This window comes from Amblyomma mixtum, chromosome 8 (assembly GCF_055824585.1).
Source record: "Amblyomma mixtum isolate Tamu chromosome 8, ASM5582458v1, whole genome shotgun sequence".
NCBI classification, from domain to species: Eukaryota; Metazoa; Arthropoda; class Arachnida; order Ixodida; family Ixodidae; genus Amblyomma; species Amblyomma mixtum.
Window position 1 is genome coordinate 57,480,327 of NC_143019.1, and position 27,755 is coordinate 57,508,081.

General features: G+C 47.3%; 1 protein-coding gene across 4 annotated transcripts in view; it reads right to left on the minus strand.

Annotated features, from left to right (window-relative positions):
- LOC149332571 (calcium-independent protein kinase C-like) overlaps positions 1-12,987 on the minus strand; it is a 55,439-nt gene extending 42,452 nt beyond the window's left edge. For 3 of the 4 annotated variants that reach the window (XM_089558210.1, XM_089558209.1, XM_089558208.1), the window contains exons 1-3: positions 11,830-12,987; positions 10,299-10,350; positions 2,857-3,022 (exon numbers count right to left, since the gene is read on the minus strand). In XM_089558210.1, the coding sequence (XP_089414336.1) occupies positions 2,857-3,022; positions 10,299-10,350; positions 11,830-12,192 (581 nt within the window). In that variant the 5' untranslated portion in view covers positions 12,193-12,987. The remainder of the gene's footprint in view (positions 1-2,856; positions 3,023-10,298; positions 10,351-11,829) is intronic. The other variant, XM_089558211.1, reaches the window with a different exon arrangement.
- Positions 12,988-27,755: the final 14,768 nt, after the last annotated feature.

The window sequence follows — 27,755 nt, forward strand, 5'->3', positions numbered from 1 at the left end:
AAAAGAGTGTATTTAGAAGGAGTATGCATCTGCCGACGGTGGAATGAGATTAAACATGTTTTGGAAATATTGAGAGACATTAACCAACGTTCGCACCAAGTTTGGATTCGGTTAAGATCTTGTTGAAGAATGCCAGCGTCAGTACTGTTAGTGATTGGGCGGTAAATTACACAGATGTTCATGCTATGTGGTGCAATGCAAGATACCAGTGGCACTGTGCCACTAAACACTCTCCCTCCCGTTTTCCACATCGAAGAGATGCATAGATAAATATTTACATCCTCCCTGAATCGGGTGAATTGGAGCAGTAGCGAGTGTCACCTTGCCTAGTAAATTAAAGTGGCTGTTTTATCTGTTTTGTATGTTTCCATTTTTCTTTTTTACTTTGCATCCTATTCTGTTCATTTATTTTCCCCGTTCAGGGCTATTCTCCATGTTCTAAGCTACCGTATTTTCCTGTGTATAAGACGCACCCGCCATAAATGCAGGCTGTCATTGAAAAAGTTGGTATATAAGACGCGCCCGTGTATAAGACGCACCACAGTTTACCCAGTTATGCTAGCGAGGCTTAATTAAACACGCTTGCGCGACCATTGCGAAATGCACCGTGCCTGTGAGAAGTTGTTAAGTAACTCTAAGTGACCGAAAAAGGCAACACTCGCGCCATAGCCGCCCATGTTTTAGCAAAAAAGAAAGAAAACGAAAGAACTCTCCTTAGGTCCATAACATTTTATTTTTACTTAAAACCTTCGATGTCTTCATCTTCAGACGCGCTATCAAAAAGTTCGTCCGTTTCTGGAGGCAACGCAGCTGAAACATTCTCTTCGCACTACGGAGCAATGTTGCAAAGGTTGACCAAAAAAGAACGCCGGCTTGTCTTAGCTTTTCTTGACAATGGCGAGAAGCGCGATTGTCGCCAACTTTTGGCATTTCACATTACTTTTGCTTGGGGCCTCCGAAACAACCATATGTTTGTGATCCCGGAAGTCGTCATCCCCGCCGTTTCATGATAAAGTTCACCTAAAAAAGTTGCGCACGGCCGTCCCGGTATTGAAGTATTAACCGTGTTATAACCGCGTTATTGGTAGTGATATTTTTTCGGCGGAAAAGCTTGAACATGAACGTGAGTAACTTCTGAACTCGCAAAAAAAAAACTAAAAATTCGCATATAAGACGCACCCTTGTATAGGACGCACCAGCAAAATTTTTGAAAAAAAAAGTCGCGTCTTATACACCGGAAACTACGGTATACTACTACACTCACTGCGACGGCTTATGCAATTTCTCTATTCTGCTTTTATGCCAGTCCAATCTTCTCTCGCTTGCCTCTGCAGCTAAAGTGTTAATTTTGCTTTTGCTGTCCCTAAAACCGAAAGCTACTGGAAGGCTCATTATGTCCTCTCCATTGATACCTGGTTGTACAGCTTTACAGTCTATGAGAACAGGTTCAATGTTTTCTGCACTGCTTCCACACGCTGCACAAATATCACCTCCCTATTGATACTTCTATACTGCCTGCCTGGTTAAGAGGCAACCTGATCTAGCCTCAAAGAGAAGAGTACTGCCTCTTGAATTATCACAAAGTGTTTCCTTCCAGAGTTCGCTCTTTCCAGCTCTGTGTTCAAGAAGTTATTCTTAGGTCCCATTTTTCGTCTCCACTTAGCCATTCCAGTTTCGCAGATCTTCTTTTTGACGTTCATGACAACTTCCTTTTCCCTGATGTTGCTTGTGTAGCCTAACATAAGCTTTCTAGTCCTTTTCCTCCACTGCGCATTTGCGCGTTCACTGTACAAATACTTGAGGACTGTGGCTACCCACCTCTCCCCATGCATTTTTTCGAGTCAATCCTCAAACAATATTTTGCTCGGTTTGGGCCACACCTCCGGTGCCAGATCTCTCACTCTCGGCACTGCGCCGTAGAGGCGCAGTGCTTCCCTCTCGCGCTCATCGCCCTGCACTGCAGCGCTCCATCCCCAGCTGTGCTGCGTCTCTGCTATTACCTTCCCCCTAACCTGCTTTCCTATACCCTTCGCAGCGTGGACGCCAACGCCAACTATGTGGACCAGGGGGTTCCTCTCATTAAAGGTGCACTGAAGAGGAATCTGAACTCGTCTTTTTGCCGCGGGAACTCGATCTACATGTTCCGAGCGTTCTTAGAAACTGCGACTTATTGCCCTGTGTGGCCGATTTCCCTAATTAAATCGAATTAACGTCCGGCTCCCACCTTTTTTTTTAATTCTCCCTCGTACGATGGGTGGAGTCGACCAACGCGGGGAGTGCCTTTCACCCAGTCCCGTGGCGGCTTCCCGCTCTGCCATCGGCGGAGTAATACGTAGTAGTCCGCAAATAGTCCGCGCATATTTTTATTTCTGCGGGCTTATTTTGAGGTTATATTATCTGCAAATAAAACTATTTATTAGCGGAAACTTAAAAAACTAAATGAAGCGAAAGCAAAGCCTCCAGGAGCTGGCTCAAAGGCACTCCACACGTTGGTCGACTCCGCTCACCGTATGAGGGAGAATTAAAAAAATAAAGGCGGGAGCCGGGTGTTAATTTGATTTAATTAGGGAAATCAGCCACAGAGGGCAATAAGTCGCAGTTTCTAAGAATGCTCGGAACGTGTGGATTGAGTTCCCGCGGCAAAAAGACTAGTTCAGAATCCTCTTCAGTGCACCTTTAATAGCGATCGCTGCAAAACATGGCAACGCTTCTGCTCTCTCCCGAAAGCCGAGGGCAAGAGCGAAGAGTAAAAGCAGAGGAGTAGAAGGGGACGCCAGGTCTGTGATACCCAGCCCGATGCCGAGAGTAACGCTACGCGGGAAACTCAGTTCGGCGGTGCGCGGACGGCAGCCTCACCAGATGAACTCGCGGCAGTGGGAGCAGAAGGTGGGCTGCCGCAGGATGGTGGCCATGAACTTGTGCCCGTTGACCTGGTGCACTCGGCGACGCATGGCCCCCCGTCGCCGGTTGAGCCCCTGCCGCTGCTTGAACTCGCGGGGCTTCTCTGCCGCGACATTGTCCGCTGCACAACAGCCGCATCCAAAAAGAGAGAAGATGCAGTAAACATGCTCAGGGGTAGAAAAGGATACTCCTTCAAACCTTTCCAAACCTTAAACTTTTTTTTTGCTTGATGGGGGTAGCATAAAACATAGCATAAGACATGAAATACAAACACACAACTTCAGGGACCCAACAAAATTTGTTTAAGGGTCCTGACCACTATAAGCTAATACATATGATGTAGACGACAGCAACAAATAACACAACTATTGAGAACTAAGCATATTACAACTGTAGGCACTGGATACTAGTGAAAACATCAAGTAAACATGTTATTTTTAGACAAAAAACACAAACCAAAGTACTAAAGAATGTAGACTAAGATGAATTCAGTAGAAAATGCTTTAATTGTTTTTGAAAGGCATGAAGTGTAGGTGAAATCTGAACATTGTAATCAAGACTATTCCACAAATAAGGACCCGTAAATTGCAATGTTTGTCAACCATAATTGGTGTGTATTGTAAGAAGCAATTGCCGATGCCTTGTAGTAGACATGTTGGTGCGTAGTGAGTGATGAAGACATACTGTAGTTAAAGGGACACTGAGGAGAGCACTATTAATATTTTTTTTATAGTAAAATCCGATAGTTCGGCATGTCATGGCTTTGTTGCCACTTGGCCGGCAGCGAAAGATGCATTTATTTCTAAGAAATTTGGATTCGAAGTTGAAAAAGTTTTTCCCGCCGCTCTGATTCAAACTTGGGATTCGTCTATGACGACACAGGACTAAGAGACGTGAAACATGACGTGCACATGACGTAACGCAGACTCCGTGATTTCTGGCTGCCAGCAGTGCGGCCTAGCAGCAGGCGAAAAGAAAGCTACCGCCGGCCGCACGTTGAAGGCATCTATCGGCTATTGCGGCCGTCGCTACAGTCGCTTCGATTACGTTTGCACTGGCGTTTTGCCAGCGTTACGATGAATCTCGTTCTCGAAGTCTTCAACGAAGTTCTCGCAAATAGACACCTTTAGCATACCGTGTACCTTGTTACCGCTAGCGGAATACCGGGAGCCCGCCTACCGCCGGAAAACAGGCGCTGATTTGTCCCGATGCTTCAGGAGCGCGCGTAGCAGCCGGGCACGTGGCGCCATCTGGCGACGTCAAGGAGATTTGCGCATGCATTGGCTGCGCCTCAGTGATGCATGGTTTCTCGGTTCCTGGTGTTGCTAGAACCATTCGTTCTAGCAACACTGTTTTGTCCTATGATCTCATCACGCTTGTACTTGCGAGTTTGGCCTGTGGCGGCGATACCTGTATTTTGGTTCTTGCTCTTTTCTACGTTACAGGAGCTTTGTTGTCAGTATGAGTGGCGTTTTTGTAATCAGGAGCTGGTATTCTGTCGATACAAGTCAACTTCAATTTCTCCTCAGTGTCCCTTTAAATTGAGTGTGTTGTGAACAATCTGATAAATTAAGGAAGCGGTATTATAAGTATTATAAGGTGAGAGCCCAGATGCAGTGGGCTTTGAATACATCTTCGGATGGCTTTGTTTGGCAACAGGTGCTTGAAGTTATTGGACATAACAGCAATCCGTGAAATAATCCCTATAGGGTATTTACGTGTTAACAGCATGTGCATGTTGTTCCTGTTGGAGCCAGGCACATTTTAACTGCACCAATGCTCTAGCAGGGCTCCAAATTAACTTTCACTAACTCGGTGTTTAAAGAGCAACTCTGGGGGTTTTTCAAGCATTTTAGGTTGACAGTCACATCATGTTCCCCAGAGTCCCCTCTCCCCGTCGTAACAAGTCATTTTTCGAAATACTCAGTGGACCCATTTTAAAACAGCAGACTGAAACTGAGTTCGTGGCAGGGGACAGCGCTTCCAGTGCCGCAATGATGACGCCGCAAAGATTACTAGAAAAAAAACATTCGTATGCGTGTTGATAGACTGAAGCAGTGACTGATAATAACCAAGTCCTTTCATAAAATGTCTGAGACGACGTAATGCACGCCTCAGAATTTTATTACTGAAGCGGGAAGCGGGTATCAACATGCGGGGGATGTTTGTGATGTCGAAAATGCACTGATGTCTGTAGAAATCTTCTGAACTGAGGCCACGAAAATGGCAAACCTCAAAATCGATTTGTGCCAGAATGAAACGTCGCATGGCTGCCAGACTTGATGGAAGTAATCAGGACGGAGAGAAAAACCTATGGTATAATTTTCATTTCAATATGGTGATGTCGAGAAACCCCCAATCTACCATTTTGGTGTGCATTAAATACTCAGTGCATGGGCATTCAGACATTTTCCCTGGACTAGAATGCAGCTGCTGCAGTCACGTATCAAAGGTGCCAGGCCTACTTTCAAGCCTCTTTGCGTTAGCGCGTGCTGGTGACAGTCCACAATACCATGCCTCAGTTTGTGCTGCTAGCCATATCTAGGGGTGTGCAAATAGCGCTTTTTTGAAACCGGATCGAATCCAAATAGGCTAGCTTTGCTACCAAATCAAATATGAATCGGAAAGTGAGAAGACCGAATTTTAAAATCTGTGTGATTATTCACTATTTGTGCAAATATTCACGCAAGATGTATATTCAAGCGTAGCAATGAAGAACTAGCAGCCACACTTTAAAGGGACACTGAGGAGAAATTGAAGTTGGCTTGTATCGGCAGAATACCAGCTCCTGATTACAAAAACGCCACTCATACTGACAAAAAAGCTCTTGTAACGTAGAAAAGAGCAAGAACCAAAATACAGGCATCGCCGCCACAGGCCAAACTCGCAAGTACAAGCGTGATGACGTCATAAGACAAAGCAGTGTTGCAAGACCCAATGGTTCTAGCAACTCTAGGACCCGAGAAGCCACAAATCACTGAGGCGCAGCCAATGCAAGTGCAAATCTCCTTAACGTCGCCAGATGGCGCCACGTGCCCGGCAGCTACGCGTGCACCTGAAGCATCGGGACCAATCAGCGCCTGCCCACCGACATTAGGGGGGCTCCCGGTATTCTGCTAGCGGTAACAAGGTACACGGTATGCTAAAGGTGTCTATTTGCGAGAACTTCGTTGACGACTTTGAGAACGAGGTCCATCGTAACGCTGGCAAAACGCCAGTGCAAACGTAAGCGAAGCGACTGTAGCAACGGCCACAATAGCTGATAGATGCCTTCAACGTGCGGCCAGCGGTAGCTTTCGTTTCGGCTGCTGCTAGGCCGCACTGCTGGCGGCCAAAAATCACGGAGTCTGATTTACGTCATGTGCACGTCATGTTTCACGTCACTTAGTCCTGTGTCGTCACAGGAGAATCCCAGGTTTGAATCAGAGCGGCGGGAAAAACTTTTCCAACTTTGAATCCAAATTTCTTAGAAATAAATGCATCTTTTGCTGCCAGCCAAGTGGCAACAAGGCCATGACATGCCGAACTAAAGGATTTTGCTATAAAAAAAATATTAATAGTGCTCTCCTCACTGTCCCTTTAAGTCATGGGACATAAGCTGTGGCTGTCAAAGGCCGCAACATTATGTCAGTACAGTCATGGACGAAAGTTTACGGGATGCAGATTCTCGAAAAAAAAAAAAATTATTCCGGTGCAATGAGGTAATGCAGATCAATGAAATGTATAGAAGCATGAAGAAGCATGCTAGACGAATTCTATCTGACTGGCCAGCGAGGAAACGCAGAAAATTTTTTTTCTACAAATCCGCATCCCGAAAACTTTTGTCCATGATCACAAATTAACTCGATGCCCGTCACGTGACATGCATAGGAAAATTGTCTTTTCCTACTGATGACGACAGCTTACAAACTAAAGCCAAATCCCAGTTCATGAGAGTGATGAGAGTTAAGAGCCATGGCCTCCGAAATCGGGAATACTGGCTGGGTTTGAGCGCCCATATATATGAGCATTATGAACGCCGCCACACGAATGGACCGTGTCGCAGTACAGAACCCTCCTCTCCGTACAGCCCGATCATGGCAGCATGCTGTGTAGCATTGGAATTGACCGTCTTCTTGAAAAAGTCTTTTAAAGGACCATCGGGATGCATTACTCGAATTTCGTGCCCATTATTCAAAAGCTATTCGAAAACACGAGAATGGATTCGATTTGTTCCGAACAATTTAGAACACGCACTATTTTGATTCATCCACTCAATCAAATACCAGAATATTGGACACGCTGTTTTACCATTTAGAATATTTGCACACCTCGTAATATCACATTACCATATTTATCGATTGGTTTTGTTAGCAGGCACCCTTCACGGCACATTATTTGTACTGTGCCCACTTTGGAAGATTCCTGCCAGACGAAACCAAGCATTATATATCACAGATTCTTAATTTGGTAGCAATGAATTAAGACAAACAGTTCTTCTGCACAGATATTCTAGACGAAGTTACCAATTTTATTGGAAACGTGTGCTAAACTATGACTACAATGGCCAGTGAGAAGCCAAATGAACCTTGATTTGTCAAGGAAAGCATACACTTCCCAATGATACAAAGAAAATAAAATAAATTGACGTTTCAATGCCCGTATGGGTGCCTTGATCACAATGAAGCGAAGGACTGGAAGGGGAGCTATGAATGGGCGATTTTTCGAAGGGTGCGCAGGTATATCTCTGGGAGATTGCCAGGGGTCCGGTTAATCGTGAGTGGCGTTGACTGAATGTACAATGATTCTATGAGAAGGCGTTTTCTATGAGGAGAGCGGCGAAACGTCAATTCCTTTTATTTTCTTTGCATCATTGGCGAGTGTATGTTTTCTTTGACAAATCAGTATGAATTTCCCTCGCCAGACGGCATTCCGTCGAGCCCTAGACTTCAAATGAACCTTGTATTTATTTTTTCATGAGGCGAGGGGTGTTATGTGAAGAAGTTATGCGAGGATGTGCATAAATAAAACTAGAAGAATCAAGTGAGAATTCCGGTGCTAACTGAACTACCTCTGACACCTGGACTTCTAGATGCATAGTTGTGTTCAGCGTTCGCTAAGATACTAAGTCTACGAACAGTCTCTACAGTGGCAGCGGTTTAGTGAAGATTACTATGAGATCATTGTACTGAGTGGAATCCACCAGCCAAGTGCAGTCTACTGCAGGACAAACTGGACAAAGGCCTCCAGTGGATTACTGTCCACCCCACGTTGGTTTGTTCCACGTTTGTCGGAGCATTTCGCAGAGAGAGACAACATAGCTAGATGAACAGGTGCTACTCCCAGGACCCAAAAGCATAATCTTAAGATGTTTTCAAAAGCACAAATATGCCTACAAAATTTATGCTTTGAAATTTTGTGAAGGTGCAAGAAATGTGAATGATGGTTTGGTTTGGTTTATGGGGTTTAACGTCCCAAAGTGACTCAGGCTATGAGAGATGCTGTAATGGAGGACTCCGGAAATTTTGACCACCTGGGGTTGTTTAACGTGCACTGACATCGCACAGTACACGAGCCTCTAGAATTTCTCCTCCAAAGAAATTCAGCCGGCGCGGCCGGGATCGAACCTGCGTCTTTCGAGTCGGCAGCCGAGCACCATAACCACTGAGCCACCGCGGAGATGTTCTGTAATGTTATAGGTTTGCATATATATATGTTTGCATCAGTAACAAGGAGCAGTAAACCTAGCCAACTAATTTCAGCCAATAGAATCTTTCACTACCTTTTCTGCAGTTCTATACAGTGCTGTTCACACAGCCTGCAGGGAACCTACACTGATTTTTGAATGGCTGGCACCAACCAGGTACCGCACGCTACACCGGCAAATCGAACGGCAAAAAGCCGCACATGATGAATTAAGTCCAGATGAATTAAGTGAACCACATGCACACTGTACCTCTGTCCTTTCACACCATGAAAATAAAGGGCATGGAGATGTAGGTGACTCGCGTTTTTCGTAAACGATGCTTTGTTTCACAATAGCATGCTCCAGTTGCAAAAGCTGGGACGGTTTTGTATCCCATGGAGCTTGAGCAGGCACATATTTCCAATGCTCACGTGAGTTGATATGTTTTCTAAGCTTCAAAACAAACTTACTATAACAGTTTAGCATAGTGCTACCAACACTCTGGCAGTTACTTGAGGGGAAATCACAGCACATAGCAATGCAGTATACCACTACTACATATAGCAACCATACATCACTACCACCAGCCTACAAAAGTGCATGCTACAGATGGCAACTGGCTACTGGCAATATACGGTTTTGGTATATGATAGCAATATAGAACACTGATTACTGTACTGCTATGTTAAAACACCAATTTTTGAAGAATAAGCTCCATGGAGTTGGAGCAAGGTTTGGAAAGGGATTAACAACAGAAGCAATTCAACAATCTGCCTGGTGCGCACAGACTCTTAATGTGCACAGTGCTTGGCTGTTCTCACTCTCAAAAGACAAGCTTTGCAAATCAAATGAGTATTTAGCCATTAGAATGCAAAAAGCATGCAATGAACCACTACGCAAAAATATCTAGTGTTATCTCATCATTTGAGCTATCACCTGCGCACTTATAACCACAAAGGTTATTTATATCGGGTTTAATGGTACACAAGTAACTTAGGCTATCATGCAGCAAACGTAGGACAATGACCATAAAAGAAGCAATATTAGCTCCCACAAAGCATCAAAGCTAATCAATGGCAATATAATCAACCTCCACAGCACAATCAAAACAACAATCAGCACCAATAAAAGGAGAGATAAGACCATTTTTATCTCCGCCTTAGAACAGCCTCAAGGTCTCTAATATGCACGTTAACCGAAGAGCTCCAGATAATATCCTTAGATGTTGGGATTACTAGGCCACAGCTTGTAAGCTTGGCGAAATGCTCAGTTTATGACTGGACTGACAAATGTACAAGGTAACTCTGTGAAGAATTGACAGCTACAGGCCGCTGTGTTATCAGCGCACCAATGTAATAAATTTAACAGGCGTGTACTCCAAAAAGAAGGGACATTTTACTTCAGAACTTAATTAACCCTTCAACAGATGTTTAAAGCACCAGTCCTGCAAGCTTCAGAAACACACAGACAGGTTGCTGAGAACCGCGGAAATGTTGGCTGACAACGCTGAAATATTAGTAGCTGGATGAGAGTGTTTACGAGGCAGCGACCAACCGCTAACAAAGCATAGATCACACGAGTGGAGCTTGTTACTGATGTTTCTGTCAGATTCATTCGCTGCTTTCAGCAAGGACAACTTTCTTTAAAAATTATTCTCTTCCTACCAAGTCCCTTCAGCTAGCACGATTACGAAAAAAACAGGTGTGTAATTGGCTATTTCCTATTAGCTTACCTGAGACCAATTCGATGACCACATGAATCTTCCCTCCAGGCTCAAGGTCAATCTGTCAAACGAGACACATTTCCTATTAGTGTCAGGCTCAGACCTAGCAATGTAAAAATGACAAAAGCAAAGGCCGCAGTAGGCAAACTGGTTTAGAACTACATGTTTTAAACAGCTGTGTCTCTACAACTAACCATTCTCAACATGCCCTGACACAATCCTACAACTATCCACTATGCTTTTTTATGTTGCTGTTTCTCTAGCTGTACAAAAAAAGTCATTCGGAATAATGATGACAGTCATATCAGTGTGCAAAAGGGATGGCTCTACGCGTCAACAAATCTAGATCTCTCTCACTCAGCCCGCTTTGCTTCACAAATCCTGTTTGTCTAATGAACATCACTTTTAGCGTATTCATCTCTAAAGCAAGTTCACAGTGCTATAGCTTCAGAAACAGAACTATACATCACGGCTGCCTTCAATATGAAAGTGCACGCTTAAGTACAATCCAACAAGACCTTTATGCATGTACAGTGCATATAGCTTTCAAGCAAGCTCAGAAAATATTATACTCCTCACACAGCATGTGTGCAAGAGGCAATCCTTACGCACTTGCCGTCCCACTGAGTGTCGTCTACACGAACACAAACCAAGTGAGGTGCTTAGCTAAGCTCGACACAGCGAACAAAGGTGTTCAGCCGTAACACCTTTACGTCTTATTGTCGCCTTTCTGTTGTGTAACATAAAAAAAAGGAGGTAGCTTCAGAAAACCTGCTTGGCAGTGGTTACATATGTGCATATACACACGGTACAACAGAGAACACTGCAGATTTCATTACTGAATTCGACGTCGAGGTCTTCTATCGACCCCGTATACATGCTACACGTATACAAGCGTCGAGCGGAGACGGGCACGCGACATACACGCAGCAACGGCCGGAGTCCCGTTACGAGGTGGCGGTGGTGCGCGCGGGATATCGGTTACACACCATCGCCTGGAGACAATGGCAGAGTCTTTCGCGCTCCGTCGCGCCCGCCGACAAATTGACCGCAATCAACCACGCTAGGCCGGGTCGCTCGACGCGTTCTTAATTGCGGTCGCCCAGTCTACATGCCTTTGCGGGGAGTAAACATGGAAGCTGCGAGGAGGGGGGGGAGAGCGCGGGGAAGACGGCGATTTCACAAGCCGCGCACGAAAAGGACCTTGAGACGCTCATCGCAAGGTAAACAATAATCTGGCGATTTTGGCTCGTGAGGCCAGCCGAGCACGCCGGCCGGCGCATCACACCTTGGCGCGGCGGCGTATACGTAACAGTCGGCGACCCACCGCGCGCCGAGGGGCCAGACAGCGCGCGCGATCGCGACAGCAGTGGCGCTCAGTCGTCGGGGTGGACATCGCGTCGCAGTGGTGAATGGGCGTTCCGACCGGCCGAATGTTTCCCGATTTATCCGCGACGGCCGGGGATCGGAGCAGCGGCGGCGGCGGCCAGGGGGTGGGGAGGAGAGGAGACGACGCGATTGAAGGAATGGCCGCGCTTACCCAAATGTCGTTCTCGTTGCTGCCTTGCTCCTTGGCCGAGTTGGCCAGCTCGTCGAAGGAGACGCTGCAGTTCGCGACGAAATCGTCCGAAGGCAGCGCCTGATGGAACACGGTGAAGCCCAGGTTCTGGGCGCCGTGCACCTCGGCCGTGAAGTACTCGTTCCAGACGGGCTTGAAGGTCCGCTGCTTGGTGCTGGATCGGCTGATGAGGATATCATCGACATTGATGGACACGTAGGGGTCTATCAGCATCAGTTGAGGCTTCGAGCCGACCACGTTCGCGTGCCGGGTGGTCAAGTCTGTCGGCTTGAGTTCCACGGCTTCGCATATCTTCAGCTTGACGGTGCCCGTAAAGCTTGGCATGTCTGCGGCCCTCTCCGGAGCTTGGGGCTCTGCGCGCCGGTGGTTCCCGCGGGGCCCTCAGCAGCCCTCGAAGCGCCGCGATCCTCGCATATCGGCGCCGGCTCGTCCGCTGCGCCGCTCGGACGTCCCCGGCCTCTCTCGATCGGCAAAAACTGCCTCCAAATTACTTCGTCCCGGCCTCACGAACGGCCGATTTCGCGAGGACTAATTATGCGGGTCAAGCCAGCTATCCCACAATGCGTGAACAGCCGCGGCGCACGCGCAGTGTGTCCGCGAAGCCGCAGTCGTCGGGCGCGCTCCTTTATTTCGACGACCGCTGCCGCTCACTCCGCCGCGACCCGCGGCGCCGGCACGCACTCGACGCCACGCTTGACGTCAGGTCTCGGCGTCTCGCGACTGGCGGCGCTGGAACTCACTCGAAGAAGGGAACGCGTCAGCCACCGTTCGAGGGAGAGAGGAAGCGCCGAGTCGCCGTTAGGCCTCGTTTCGCTTGAGCCGTCTGCTCGCAACTCTTTAGGCACGGCTGCTCATTACTGCCGGGTCGCAGCTTTTTATCAACCGCAACAGAGACGAGCTTCAGCCGCGCATTGTCGCTGGTTCATCGGCGCATCGCGAGATGAGACGAAGCGCGCGAGTGCTGCACCTGATGCGTTGGCCGGCGGTCGAGAAGCAATCAACAAGCATATCGGCGCTCGCCAAAGCGAGTTGCTCTGCGTGGCGCCGGAACTATGCGGGGAAGTCATACCGCAGGATTTCGCTTTTTTTTTTATTCGTGCGTATGCTGCTTTTACCTGTAGCTGTCATCGCAAGCGGCATAAAATGGCAATACATTAAGCGCTTCACTATAAGTTTAATACACTTATCTCTAAACCGCTTAGGGTGAGACAATCCTTAATAGCAGTACGGTTGCACTTGCGCAGAAGGGATCTCGCGTCCTATGCGCGGGTCCGATTCGAAAAACCAAAAATCGCGTTCACCCTACGCGTCAGGAATATGCACCAGCAATTAGAAGGAAAGCCACCCAAGCGGACAATGGTGTGTCCATAAAAAGACACTTGCAAGGTCTAGAGGATGTTTGCGCCTCTGACGCATCGCAAGGAAGTGAGAGCAAGAGATGACGCACGGCTCACGCTATAGCTGTTATCAAGAAGCGCGATGACTTCATTACGGGAAGTAAATATCGCTCGCTATATGAACAGCGCGAGCGCTTCCAGGTAACACGCGACGTGACAGGAAAGGAGCTATATATATATACATTTGGAGAGCAAGATAAACATAGGCACTTGTGATATGTTGCGAACTGCTCGAATTACAGGACACCGCGAATCGGGTGAAGGTCATATAACTTCAGGGAGACACAGCTTTCCTAATTCATGGTTGTCTTTTTACTTCCTGCAAAGTCTTTCACTTGGCGCCGGCATTGTACTGTTATCTCTCGCGATGTCTTTCCGGTGTGAACGAACGCGCTATCGACGCGTCGCGCAGTTGACAGCGCCACAGTGGAGCCACTAAGCGGCCGTTCATCGATCTAGTTGTAGCACAAAGAAACGAAAACCGTTTCCTTCCTCCATGAGTCATATTGGCCGAAACTTGGCATCGTGCAAACCTTGCACAGACGGCTGATTTCACTGCGTTGACGCTGCGTTGACTCGAGATAGTGGTCCGCGACAACGTGTTAAAACAGAAAAACGTTAGGCGGACAGCGCATGGTGACTGATATAAAAATTTGGGACTAGGGCAGTTTTTCGCATTATTTACAGTGACACGGCGCCAAGGGAAGTCGAGGCGTGGCAGCCGCAACTCTAAATTTTTTCAAACGACATAAAAAAAAATTGTTTCCTTCAGACCCCCCTACGAGAAGGACGCTACCTGATAATGCAGCCCAGGCACCCTCGCTGTATCTGAATCTGCGCTGCATTTTGTTGATTTTGTTTCTATGAGGAGGAAATATGCCATAAACACAGCATCCCTACCGGAATTTGATTCCGACTTCTCCTCACCACCTCGCTACGAATATCCTGAGCCGTCCCTGCGAAAGTCCGAAACTGGATGTCCCGTGGACAGACACGAGACATCATTTTTCGGCCTTAGAAAATCTCTAAATGTTGCCTAAATGACGTTTACGCAAAAAAAAAAAAAGGTCTTGTTCGCTGAGAGTGCGTCCAGATCTTGACTTGAAAATCTGCATCTGAAATAATTTGATTCGGGCGTGCAGCAGACGGTCGTTGTCGAATGGTGTACACTCACGTCAGTACAGATTATTGCTTCTTACAAAGTTTCTCTCAGATATATTATACCATGAGTGGAGCTCACCGTCGGCGTGGGGTCAATCCATATCTTGACTCCCGAGAAGCGTCAAAACACGCGTCGCGTCACCGTGCAGATATAGCGGCGCAACGAGAGGCAATTGCGCTTGTTTCCTGTTTCGACAACGCCAGCGTATATCGTTCTCTGACGTCCTTGTGCGCAAGTTAAAGCCGCCGCTGGGACGCATTCAAGACAAAGACGATTCTGGCCTAGAGTGTGCGTCGCCATGCGCGACGAAATAAACAAGTTTGTGGGCGTAAATGGCAAACAATTACAAAAGTTGACCGCTTTTGTCGTCCATGATTGTATCATAGACCACTCTATCGTCTTTTGTTACCGTTCAGGTGTAAGCATGATGGAAAGAAATTCGAAAAGCGAAGAATGTAGGCCCCGCTTTATTCTCATTTCGTTTCATCGCCCCTGTACTTTTTTCTGCGTATAGTTTTCGAACAATCATTCAACTAGTAATTCGAAACTATTAATTCCAACACTGCAGAACGCGACGCAAAGGGTTAACAGCATAATTTTCGAGCGGATATTTTTATATTACAAGGCGTTTTCTTCAAGCTTCCGAAGAAGTGTGCGAAAGCTAACGGGGTTTTCGAAATAACGGAAGAGAAATAAAGAGAAAAAAAAATGAAGTTTAGTTTTGAGGAAAGGAAAGGCGCAGTAAGCACACCGTGAGGGATGGGATGAAGTGAAAGAAGAAAGAGGGAAAGTGGCGCTGTAGTAGAAGGCTCCGGAATAATGTCGATCATATGGGGATCTTTAACAATGACATCGCTCAGAACATGGGCGCCTTTTGCGTTTCGCCTCTACCGAAATGTGGCCGAGTCTGAACACGGCTCCTCCGGCTCCGCAGGAAAGAAAGCGAAAAGAAAGAACATGAAATAAAGAAATCAGAAGGAAAGGAAGGAAAAGAAGACGGCAGGTGCACTTCAACCGCACGCCACGAACAGAATATGGTTACCATGGCAACGACCAATACGGTAGCGCCCCTAGGTGCGCAGATTATTCAAAATACGGGCGTTTGACAGTGAACATTCAGGACTTCAAGCGCTCTCATCAAGGAGCGAAAAAAAAATTCGGATTAAAGTTTAAACTACGGAAACTACGGAAGATATTACGTCAATAATGGCTTCGTCTGACGATCTGCAAGTTTTGCAGAGCGTCAGCTGTTATTGTGGGGTTTGATGTCCCGAATAAGCGGCACAGCAGCTATAACAGATGCCGTAGTGGAGCTCTGAGAATTAATTTAGACCACTTAGGGATCCTTAACGTGCGCTGACATTGGACGCATATTCCCACTGATAAGCATAGTATTTTTGCAGTTAGCAAAGGGAGGAGTCTTTTAAACGCCGCACGGGAGGCCTTGAGGTTAGCAAAGAGAGGAGATTTAAACCTCGGCATGTTTAGAAGAGGGAATTCGTTTCCGTCGCCAACAGTATATTTTAGCGACGGAAATCTATCCCAGGGCTTGGGCTGAATACCCTGGCCCTAAAATTAAGTGCATTATAGATAATATTCAACCCAAATGGGAGTTTAAACGGTTGGCGTTGCCCTTCAAAATCCTTATGTGGAAACATTTACGCCATCAATATGAAGTACGATTGTGCTCAATAACCTATTTTACTCCCTGCACTGAATATGGAGCATAAAGAAGGATTCTCCTCGTTTTAACTCCCATTTCGAAATGGAGTTTCTTGGTCTCAGTGCTCTCAAAGTCCCACAATGGAGTAAATAAAATCACCACTTTGCGCCGTCCTCACGGTCACCTATGGCGTCTCGTCTGTTTCTGGTCAGTCGTGTGGTAATGGTGGCGAGTTACGTTCCCTTGGTTACCATCGTCGATGGATCATTGCTCGCTTCCACTGCTCCACAGGTGCCTGCCTTGGTACAAGATGTCAGCTCGTCACCGTTTCCCGCATCAATCAGCTACGTTAAACTGCTCCTCTGAAGCGTCCAGCGCGCTTCAATCATACCTGAGCTTCCTTTGTTACCGTCGCGTCCCCGTTATAGCCCCCGTTTAGGCCTAATTCTCAGTTTTTCGGTGTGATTCGCGTGGTGCATTGCAGCAGGCTAATATTGTGTGTTGCATCAACATGGAACTGCGCTAGAATAGAGTTTCAACGCCGAGCTCGGCGTTGAAACTCTGCCATGCCACATTGCCTTCGGTGGTGGTCTTATTTTCAACTATCCTGCTCTGGCTTTTAGTTTTCTTGGTCATATGCACTAGTGAACTTGTGGATGACCATGAACACTACTCTGAGATCTCTTCTTAGCTCCGAACTATTGATTCCAAGTTTACATCGCTTTATATACGAGAACTCGCAACCAAACAAGCTCGGAAAACACAAGCAGACGACTCCTGCCGCCTCCGCCGCCACTGGGCTTGCAGACGGAGAAAAGAACGCCTCACGCTCTCTCGCTTTTGAGCAGCGCGTGCAGTTGTCCAGGGTGGATTGCCGGCTGCCCCTGCGGCTCCCTGCCTGTTTCCACGGCTGGCACTGTTGTAAGAATTAGCCGGAATGAGGATGAACAAACATGTCGCCATTTAGTGGGGAGTAGAAATTTTACTCCCTTGTACTCCTAAATGCATCTCTCGTAGAAGAGAGGAGCAAATAAAATACTCCATCTATATGGAGGAAATAAGACCTCCTTTCGGGTGTGCGCTAGAGGAAAAGCCATTTATTTGCTCCCACATATTTTCACAAAGCGTCCCGGGAAACGCGGCCCATATATGCAACTCCAGTTATCGGCAGGGCTTGCCTGCTGTGAAGCGACGTTGTTGTGTCGCCTGTGATTCGTATAGTGACCTTTACGGACGCTTATGCTTATCTAACCGAGGTGGCCGACTCTTCAGAGTGCGAGCACATCAGGTGCGAGGAAGCGATTACACACCTACTTCGACACTGCTTCCATTTTGACATCGAACAACTCTCTCGAGGCAGCTGGCACTGCGTCGTTTTGGGAACGCCCCCTAAAGCGGCGACTCCACAGAGACCTGCGAGGCGTATGAGCGAGCGCCTGTGCGTCGGCAGCGCCAATCCGCGCATGCGTTGAAAAAGGGCATGTGTCTCCATGTTCCCGGTGCTAGCTTGTTCCCCCGTCTCGAGCCGACTGAAAGAATTCCAAGCCGCGAAGAAAACAGTTTTGGGGGACAACTTCAAGCCACGAAGAGTCGGGGAGAAACCTGTCTCAGCGGTTACAGCGTTCGTCTATTGAACCCGGCGACGAGGGTTCAAACCCGGCCATGGCAGCCGTGTTTCGATGGAGGCGGAAACGCATAAGACACCTCTGTACAGTGCGATGTCAGCTTACGTCCGAGAATCCGAAGCCACTCTGGTGTCGTCCTCCTTCAACTTACGCACACGGCGCGGTTCGTGCACATGTACACCGAAACACAAATACTGCGCATTCCCTTTTCTGACAACAATTATACTAAAATGCCATGGCTTGCGCGCTCGTCTATAGACCTTTTCACGAACTATCATCATCAGCCTGACTACGCCCACTGCAGGGCAAAGCTAAATCATAGCTCCTCCGTGTTTAGAGCACAGCCCAGTGACCAATATGACAGCGCGCGCCCTTCGATATATCTTTTTGAAAATGCCTTCAAGGACGTTCCTAAAGGGGCTATGAAACGGCATCTCAACAAAGGTTCAGTATTCCTAGCATGTTGAAGGACGCCGCTTCACGAATATTATCCAGCAAAAAAATTGGCTGTGGCTTAGCTAAGGTTAAGTCTGGATATCTTGAAGCGAAGAGCTGCAGCAAGGCGGAGGAGGAGCCGCGCGTGTAGTGAATACGGTGCTGTGTTAGAAGGTTGCTTTAGAGACATGTACTGTGGCGTGCATTCCTCTCGGGTGTACACCAAGATATGAGAGACAGGCATTTGCTTTTTTTAAAAGCAATTTTAAGTTCATTTTCCTTAAGGCCCTTACGGCGCGGTTCGGGTATCGAGATAGGAGAGAGGCAGGAGTCGTTTCCTTTCCTTAAAACCAATTCTCTTTTCATTTTCCTTTCCGGCGCGGTTCGGGTGTCCACCGAGATATGAGAGGTTCCTCACACACTGCTTGTCTTTTTTGTTTTTTTTTTATTTGTGCAGTGTGCGACGTCACTCCTTTCGGGTGTACACCAAGATATAAGAGGCAGGCATTTCCTTTCCTTAAAACCAATTTTCATTTCATTTCTTTTTCCTTAAGGCTCTTACGGCGCGGTTCAAGGTATCCACCGAGATATGAGAGAGACAGGCTTAGTTTCCTTTCCTTAAAAACCAATTTTCTTTTCATTTTTCTTCTCTTACGGCGCGGTTCGGGTGTCCACCATGACGTCACGCAGTTCGCGCATGCGCACCTGTGGCTTTTTCTGACAACGGGGCCCACGCTAGCCTCGGTGTTGTCTAGCCTAGTGAAGCTTTTCGCTTCAAAATTTTTAAATGCGTTTAGTAGAAGCTGAGTTATCCGCAGTCAAAATTTAAATTTCAGCGTCTTCGCGCCTTTCCTTCTCCTCTCGTCACTTTCTGCACGCTCAAAGGTCGGTTAATGTGGTTTTTGAGGAAAGGAAATGGCGCAGTAACTGTGTTGGGTACCGCCGCGGTGGCTCAGTGGTAAGGCGCTCGTCTACCGAGCCGGAGTACCCGGGTTCGAACCCGACCGCGGCGTTTCGATGGAGGTGAAACGCAAGAGGCGCCTGTGTGCTGAGCGATGTCAGTGCACGTTAAAGATCCCCAGGTGGTCGAAATTATTCCGGAGACCTCCACTACGGCACCTCTTTCTTCTTTCCCTCCTACCTTCCTCCCGTCCCTTACGGCGCGGTTCAGGTGTCCGCCGATATATGAGACAGATACTGCGCCATTTCCTTTCCTCAAAAACCAATTTACCAATTTATTTATTTATCTTGGTGGACACGTCAACCGCGCCGTCAGTGACAAATGTAAGACCTGCGGAGCGAGGGGGACCCTCGATCATATAATTTGGCAATGCCCTGGATCCCCGGGTGCTGAGGACAATATTAAGAGTAGAGAAGCCTGGGAGGCCCTTCTGCGAAGCGAGGTCCCCGCCGACCAGAAACGAGCTGTCCGCCTGGCGGCTGAAGCCGCGAAGAGACAATGTATCTTCGCCAGTCTTTGGTCGCGGAGGTCCCGTCCCCCGTCCCCTAGGCCTGCGTGCCAGGGACGGGGAGTAGGTGGCCTCCTACATCGGTGGAAATAAAAGTTGTTATCATCATCAGGGAAGGAAGGCGAGAGTGAAAGAGAGAAAGAGGCGCCGTAGTGGATCTTCAGAGGTCGGCGCTACTCCGCCGGCCCCAGCGCCGACGCCCGCGGGAATTTACCTGGAGGCGGAGCTTCCTAACCCACCGAGACGACGCTGCTTACTGGCCGCGGTAGCTGCGTGACGCCTGAAAGAATCTAACCAATAGCCATCTCTGAACGGAATTACGCAGAAGCGTGCGACGGAGGAGGACGCGACATCAAAAAATTGGCAGAAGCTTTGCTTGGTTAAGCCCGGTAAGTTGCGAAAGCAATAGCCCTGGATGCGCCTGGTTTGTCTGGTGGTGTGTCTTGGTAGTGCTCTTAGTAAAGCTTATTTATGAAAGTTTTGCCCATTTGTTTTACACAGCATTATATTCACCACACGAGGGCCCCCACGTGCTGGGAGATTTATGCGCGCCTCGGTCGCCATAACGAGCGGCTGACGCTAACGGATGATTGTCTAGAAGCTTCCCTCTTCTTTCACTCCCACTTCCTCCCTTCCTGTACGGTGCGGTTCGGGGGTCCACCGAGATGAGAGAGAATTTCCTTTCCTCAAAAAGCGTTGCGTTCAAAGGGCAAGGCATCGCGCCGAACGGGTAGTGGCGTTCCTTCCTTCCTGTGGTTCGGGTGTCCACCGAGATGACAGAGAATTACTGCGCTATGCCTTGCCCTTTGAACGCACCGCTTTTTGAGGAAAGGAAATTCTCTGTCATCTCGGTGGACACCCGATGGATGGATGGATAGGAGCGCCCCCTTTGAAACGGGGGTGGTGGAAATTGCCACCATGCTCAGCTTTCTTTCATTATTTTTTTGTTTACTGTGTTGGCAATTCTCATTAAGATTCGCCATCACCTTTGCCTACGGTTTCCTACAATTCTAACCTTATGCCACATCTCTGCTTTTCAGCCACCAATCGCTTTTTGCTGACTTCCACTGCAGATTTATTTACATGACCATTGTTATCTTTAAACCCTAGGGCCTCAGAAAGAGTGACTGTGCCTGCATCGACATCCGGATGGATACCATCACATTTGATTATGAGGTGTTCAATTGTTTCCACAGATCTACCACACACTGCACATGTGTCATCTTCTTCGTTAAATTTCTTTTTGTAGCTGCGCGTTCTAAGACACCCTGATGTAGCTTCAAAAAGTAGGGTACTGCCTCTTGAGTTATCATAGAAAAATTCTTTCCGACCGCTAAGCGCGCCGCGCGCGGCAGGAGCGGGAGTTAGGCCGCGCTTGGTAGCTGTGGCCTCGCTAAGCGACGACGCGAGTTGGAGCCCCGCTCTTGCAGCTGTGACGTCAGCGCGCCGCGCATGGCAGGAGTTAGGCCGCGCTTGGTAGCTACCGGCCTCGCTACGTGACGGGCTGAAAGTGCAAGCAGTATTGCTTTCGCAATAAAAAGCAGCCGGGAAGGACTAGCCAACTTTCGCGCACGATTGTGGGTTCTCTGCTGCGTGTAAAGTGTACTATTTGGCTCAGGTGTTCATGACTACAGAATGCAGTGACTGAACGCGTCTATTTACTCAGGTGATTTTTAAGAGCCCCTTTAAATTTACTCACCACGTGGACCCATAAACATGTAACCATGGGGATAAACCTAATTAACCCCTCCACCTTTAGATAACTTGCACATGACACCTAGGGCACCATGATGGCTGACCACCCATAGCGTCCACCAAGCTTCCAGGTGGCGATAAGGGGATTAGTACAGTCACCATGTTAGTGGACCAGATGCTACAACTGTGCATCTGGTCCACTAACATGGTGACTAGTGTAACAAGCCATCTCCACATTCTTTGTGAGAAGCATGTCCCTCGCAGATTTGGCGGGCGGCTCCCACAGCCAACCCTGTAACTTCAAAACTAAAAGCTCAGAGGGTGGTGGTGGTGAAAAACTTTATACAGAAAGGGTGACTGGTCCTTATGGGCGGGGTCCTCAGTCCAGGACTTCAATAGCTTCTGCTATCAGGCGCAATCAGTGGAGGGAGGGGGCTGTGCATCCAGTCTCCCTAGCAGACATGCGAAGTGGTTCAAATGTAATTCCATGCACTACAGTTTCCCAGAAGATCTGAAATAGAGGGTGCTGATAAAGTGAGCCCCCTTCCCTCCATTTTTCCGGACATCCGGATTGCCCCGCTCACTTGACACGACATTGTGTGCCATGGTTGCTTGCATAGGCGCACCACGCAATCGACGTTACATGAATAAGGTCTACAGTGCTCAGCGGCAGTGCTCAGCGCCAGATGGCAGGCAACTAATGAAGGTGTGACTGTTGCCGGAGGTAGAAATGCTTGCAGCTTTGGATGCAGAAATATCTTTATTTCGTACCACTGTGCCATCCAGGAGACGCACATCAGCCGAGCCTGCGAAGCACTGGCTTCCATTCTTGCAAAGCAAACCACGTTGGGTAGTCGCGTAAAATATAACACCACCAATGTCCCGGGAAGTGCAATATTTCACACGTCGCGCACATACGCACACATCCATGCCACTCACACACAGGCACATACACACACAAATATGTGCACTCACAGTTGCATAAGCGCAAGTAGCGTTTCAACACACCCCCTCTAATAATGGTGAAACTACAAACCGCAATGCTTACAGGGGAGTCTATTATGTTTTACCAGTGCCAAAAACACATAGCACATCAATTGGTCTTCACTTGTCACTGTGGGTAGGTATTACTAGTACTGTACCAATGCAAAAATTAAGCATGCTGTGGTTTCAAGCATCCCAATTTTTTGATGGCCTTATCTCAGAAAAGGAAAGTGACATAGCAAACATCAACGCAATTAAATTCTAAGCACCCACCCCTAGTCCGACCATTCCCCTAAAAAAAAAAAAAGAGGCGGTGGGGGAGAGGCGCTGGATGTGCTTAAATTGGCATTAATACAGTGTTTCAACTACGGGTGCACATCCTAGAAGAATGACAAAGAGAAAGCAAAAACTCTCAAGTGCACAAAACAGTGGGCACCCTCCCAATCCATCCCTTGATATTCAATGAAATCAGCGATGACATTAACAAACGATCCAGAAGAGAGGTGTCATCGACTTTGCAGCGCAAATATGCTGATAAAAGCTCAGCGACACAAAAAAAAAACCCTGCGACAAATGCACAAGACAAGGCCTCACGCCTGCATACACCCATCGACACACCAATTCTGTACAAAAAGCATAACTGCTGCTGAATAGCAAAGCAGACAGCTATTTTAGCTATCAGTTGCATATATTGCTGCTAGCAACCATGCAAGGTACAAATTCTCCCCAAAAATGTAGAAGTTCTTACAGCAGGTACTTGAATGCATTCTACCGGGCCTTGAATAATGCCGCGTGATCTGCTTCGATGCATTTCTGCCACGTATAGTGCGTCGCAGCTTTGCAGCCACGTTCTATGCAGAATGATTCTGAGGGTCTCCGAGGTTGCCAATGGTTCTAGAATGCCCCAATACCCAGGCCTAAGTACTAACTTCTCATGTAGGCAAGCATAGCGTATCAGCCAAGTGTGTCGGGCACTTCCGCTACCATGATCAAGCTATTGCTTTCTAAGTAAGCTTTTGCTGTACATCCTGTGTCTCGTGACAACTGCGATTCTGTGCACATTTACAAAATGCATTGCGCGCACACGAAAAAGTGGGCATCAGAACTACAACCAACATGAAACTACACACCTACAGCTCCACAATGCCCAACAGTTCAATCCACGTTAAAAATACAGTTCCCTCGTGGCAAATAATGCATAGCTAAAGGTGACTCCAGCGGAACCAAACATAACATGAAGAAAGAAGTGCCTTGGAGCAAGACACTTGGGGGCAGTGGTGTGCATTGCACACCATTCATCTATGTTCTGCCTTTCGCAATGTTACTGAATCGCTGAATCAATGACTCCAGCTGTCTCAAGCGCAAACTAACCCTGCGCCGTGCAAGAGACACAATATTAGCTTGTTTCCACATGCTCCGGTCAAACTGGCATGGGCTAGAGCAGATACCAGTAGGACCAATTAAAACTCCACAGTTTTGTGACAGTCCAGACTGCTATGGACTCAGGGACATTCTAGAGCCTAACCACAGCCACATCAATTAAAAGGCAGGAATGTAAACGCAAAACCGTAATACCTTTAAACCTGAAAACCATGCACTGATCTGCAGCATGCTGTAGGATAGACTAAACAAAATCAAATGATGTAAGCAAGTTCAGAGGTCGCCTCAAGTTGAAGATATCTTCTGTGTAGCCATCAAACACGGGGCTTCTCTGCATAGATTTTCGTTTCAGCTTAGTATAGGTTTTAGCACTGTGCAAGCGTTTAAGACATTTCCAAGCTCACCAAGGGCTTGACAGAAAAAATCTATACGTCTGTGTTTTTAAGGTATCTTCTACTACAGTTTGTCTCCATTTGCCTAACAGGACTGTGCCAGAAAACAAGCAGAATAATAAAAGTTTAAAAGTACTCATATTTGGTACAGATCAGAAAAAAAATATTAAAATAAAAAGCAGGGTGTGTTGGGAAGGGACAACAAAAGATGCTTCACCACAAGAACTTGCAAGAAAATGATGTGAAATGCCACTGACCAACAGTGTCAGTGTGAGCATGAACACTATGATGAAGGTCGATGAGAACTGCAAACCAAGGAAAGTGCTGATGCAAGCTGTCAGCTCCCTCAAGGTACTTGGAAACGATGAGAAGGATGTAAAAAGTGCTTCATGGACAATGTTTCAACTGAACCGCACACAGCTGGCATGCCTGCAGGCAAGCACAGGTACTTACTTTCCTCGTGTGAGGCAGAACAAAAACAATAAGCAGTGAAAGAAAAAGGATGGCAACGCTCAGGGCTAGCAGGGCAGACTGCTCTACAGTCACTGCCAAACTGAGACATAAACATATAAAAGGAAGGCTCACTCCATTTGCAGGCCACGACAGTGTCACAAACAAGATGACTCATGCAGATCCATTAACATGTGGTGCCACAGGTGACCTGAAATGCAACCATACCTACGGACTTGTCTCCAGAACGGTTTGACCATACCAGTGGCAAAATTCTCTATGAGACCCATGCATCGAAACCCAGGACCCCTGACTGGTCCATGACTCTGCGGTTAACTCACTGTAGTGCTGATGGACTCTGAGGTTTGACTGGTCCATGATTCGGAAGTTCTAATTCTAGTGCTGCTTGTGGAAGTTAGGGACACCTAAACAAAGTAACACTGGCCTAGATCAACTTATTACCCCTTTCTAATGACCAACAGGCCACTTTCTCTGAAAATGAGGCTAGAAAGACAGACAGGTATAGTCACCACAGGCTGTTACGGCGACCAAACTGCAGTGATATCAGGTAAGACTTCGTTAAATAAAATCGAAGACAAAAAGTGCCTGCACATATATTAACTTCTACATCACTACCGTTGAAACATTTTTACTGCACAAAAAAGAAGACGAAAACTAACCATATAACAATTTAAAAAATGAAGCAAACCTATTAACACTCAACAGCATCACCAATGTCATGAGTTCCAAAATAGTCCAATTTTAGTTTCAAATTTCTTAGCCATGAAAGGCCTAGCTATCAGGTCTAATTAAAACCTGATGGACTCCTTCTCCATATCCCTTTAAACAAACTCTCAAGGCACTCAAAAAACCAAAGCTTGCTGTGTGGCACTCATAGCCTGATCACACAGGGTGTTTAACCTTTATATATTGGCTGTGGCGCAATCTCGGGCTTCGATTCAGACTTTCATAAAAAGTTTGGCTAAATAGCTCCGCTTTCTACTACGCTCATACCGAGTAAAGTGCTTCAGGGCCCCTTTAAATTGCGCCCATTAATGTGTTTTGGTGTCACTCCTCATGGAATACATAAACGGAGGGATGGCTCCACTTCGAGTTATCCGGTGCCTCCACTGTACAAGCCTCAATGGGTGCCTTCTTAATATTATGCCTATTTTAATATCTGCCGGCGGAGAGGTGACTATTCCATATATGCCTCTTCATAATGTGCCATTCTCCACTTAACTATACAGAGAGATGACCTTTCCATATGTTCCAGCTCAATCCTCTAGGTGTCGCCACAGCATGACCACCCCCCAAGGTAATTCCACTTAATCAGCCAGTGTCCACTTATTCACTAATGGAGAGATGCCCTCCATATATTCCACTTTCTGTCTCTAGGTGTCACCACTGTGAGACCCTTTATTGGTGCCTCTTCATAATGAAACAGCTGTATCTTACCGGTACTCAATTATAGGGCAGAAACGTGGAGGCTAACGAAAAAGGTCCAGCTTAGTTAAAGGTGCACTGAAGAGGAATCTGAACTCGTCTTTTTGCCGCGGGAACTCGATCTACACGTTCCGAGCATTCTTAGAAACTTCGACTTATTGCCCTGTGTGGCCGATTTCCCTAATTAAATCGAATTAACATCCGGCTCCCGCCTTTATTTTTTTAATTCTCCCCGTACGGTGGGCGGAGTTGACCAACGTGTGGAGTGCCTTTCAGCCAGCTCCGTGGAGGCTTTGATTTCGCTTTATTTTGTTTTTTAGGTTTCCGTGAATAAATAGTTTCATTCACAGATAATATGGCCACAAAATAAGCCTGCAGAAATAAAAATACGCGCGGACTATTTGCCTCTACGGATTACTACGTATTACTCCGCTGGTGGCAGAGCGGCAAGCCGCCACGGGACTGGTTGAAAGGCACTCCACGCGTTGGTCAACTCCGCCCACCGTACGGGGAGAATTAAAAAAAAAAAAGCTGGAGCCGGATGTTAATTCGATTTAATTAGGGAAATCGGCCACACAGGGCAATAAGTCGAAGTTTTAAGAATGCTCGGAACGTGTAGATTGAGTTCCCGCGGCAAAAAGACGAGTTCAGATTCCTCTTTACTGCACCTTTAAGGACAACGCAGTGAGCTATGGAAAGAAAAATGATAGGTGTGACGTCAAGAGACTGGAAGTGGGCGGAGTGGGTGAGGGAACATACGCGGGTTAATGACATACTCAAGAGGAAGAAATGGGCTTGAGCAGGGCATGTAACGCGAAGGCAAGATAACCACTGCTCCTTAAGGGTAACGGAGTAGATTCCAAGAGAAGGCAAGCGTAGCAGGGGGCGGCAGAAAGTTAGGTGAGCGGGTGAGATTAGAAGTTTGCGGGGACACGGTGGGCGCAGCTGGCAGAGGACAGGGTTAATTGGAGAGGCCTTTGCCCTGCAGTGGGTGTAGTCAGGCTGATGATGATGATCCAGTTGTCTGCCAGAGGTGAAATGCCCCTTCCATATATTCTTCCTCTACACTGCCAGACAGTCTTCAGGCAACAAACAAATTAAACAAACCTACGCCTGAAGCTCTCTTCCAGACTGCGGAAATTGGAGAACAGAAGAGCCCAGCCCAGCCAAGTAAAATGGAAAGGTAGTGCGCGTATGGAAAGAATAAATAAAGCACCCCAGCTACGCCATTTTCACAACTGGACTTTCATGCAAGCTTAAAGGTGCACTGAAGAGGAATCTAAACTTGTCTTTTTGCCGCGGGAACTCGATCTACATGTCCCTAGCATTCTTAGAAACCGCGACTTACGGCCCTGTGTGGCCGATTTCCCTAATTAAATCCCTAATTAATTTCCCTAATTAAATTAACGTCCGGCTCCCGCCTTTATTTTTTTAATTCTCCTCGTACGGTGGGCGGAGTCGACCAAAACGTGAAGTGCCTTTCAGCCAGCTCCGTGGAGGCTTTGCTTTCGCTTTATGTTGTTTTTTAGGTTTCCGTGAATAAATAGTTTCATTCGCAGATAATATAGCCGCAACATAAGCCCGCAGAAATAAAAATACGCGCGGACTATTTGCTTCTACGGAATACTACGTATTACTCCGCCAATGGCAGAGCGGCAAGCTGCCACGGGACTGGGTGAAAGGTACTCCACGCGTTGGTCGACTCCGCCCACCGTACGGGGGTGAATTAAAAAAAAAGGCGGGAGCCGGACGTTAATTCGATTTAATTAGGGAAATCGGCCACACAGGG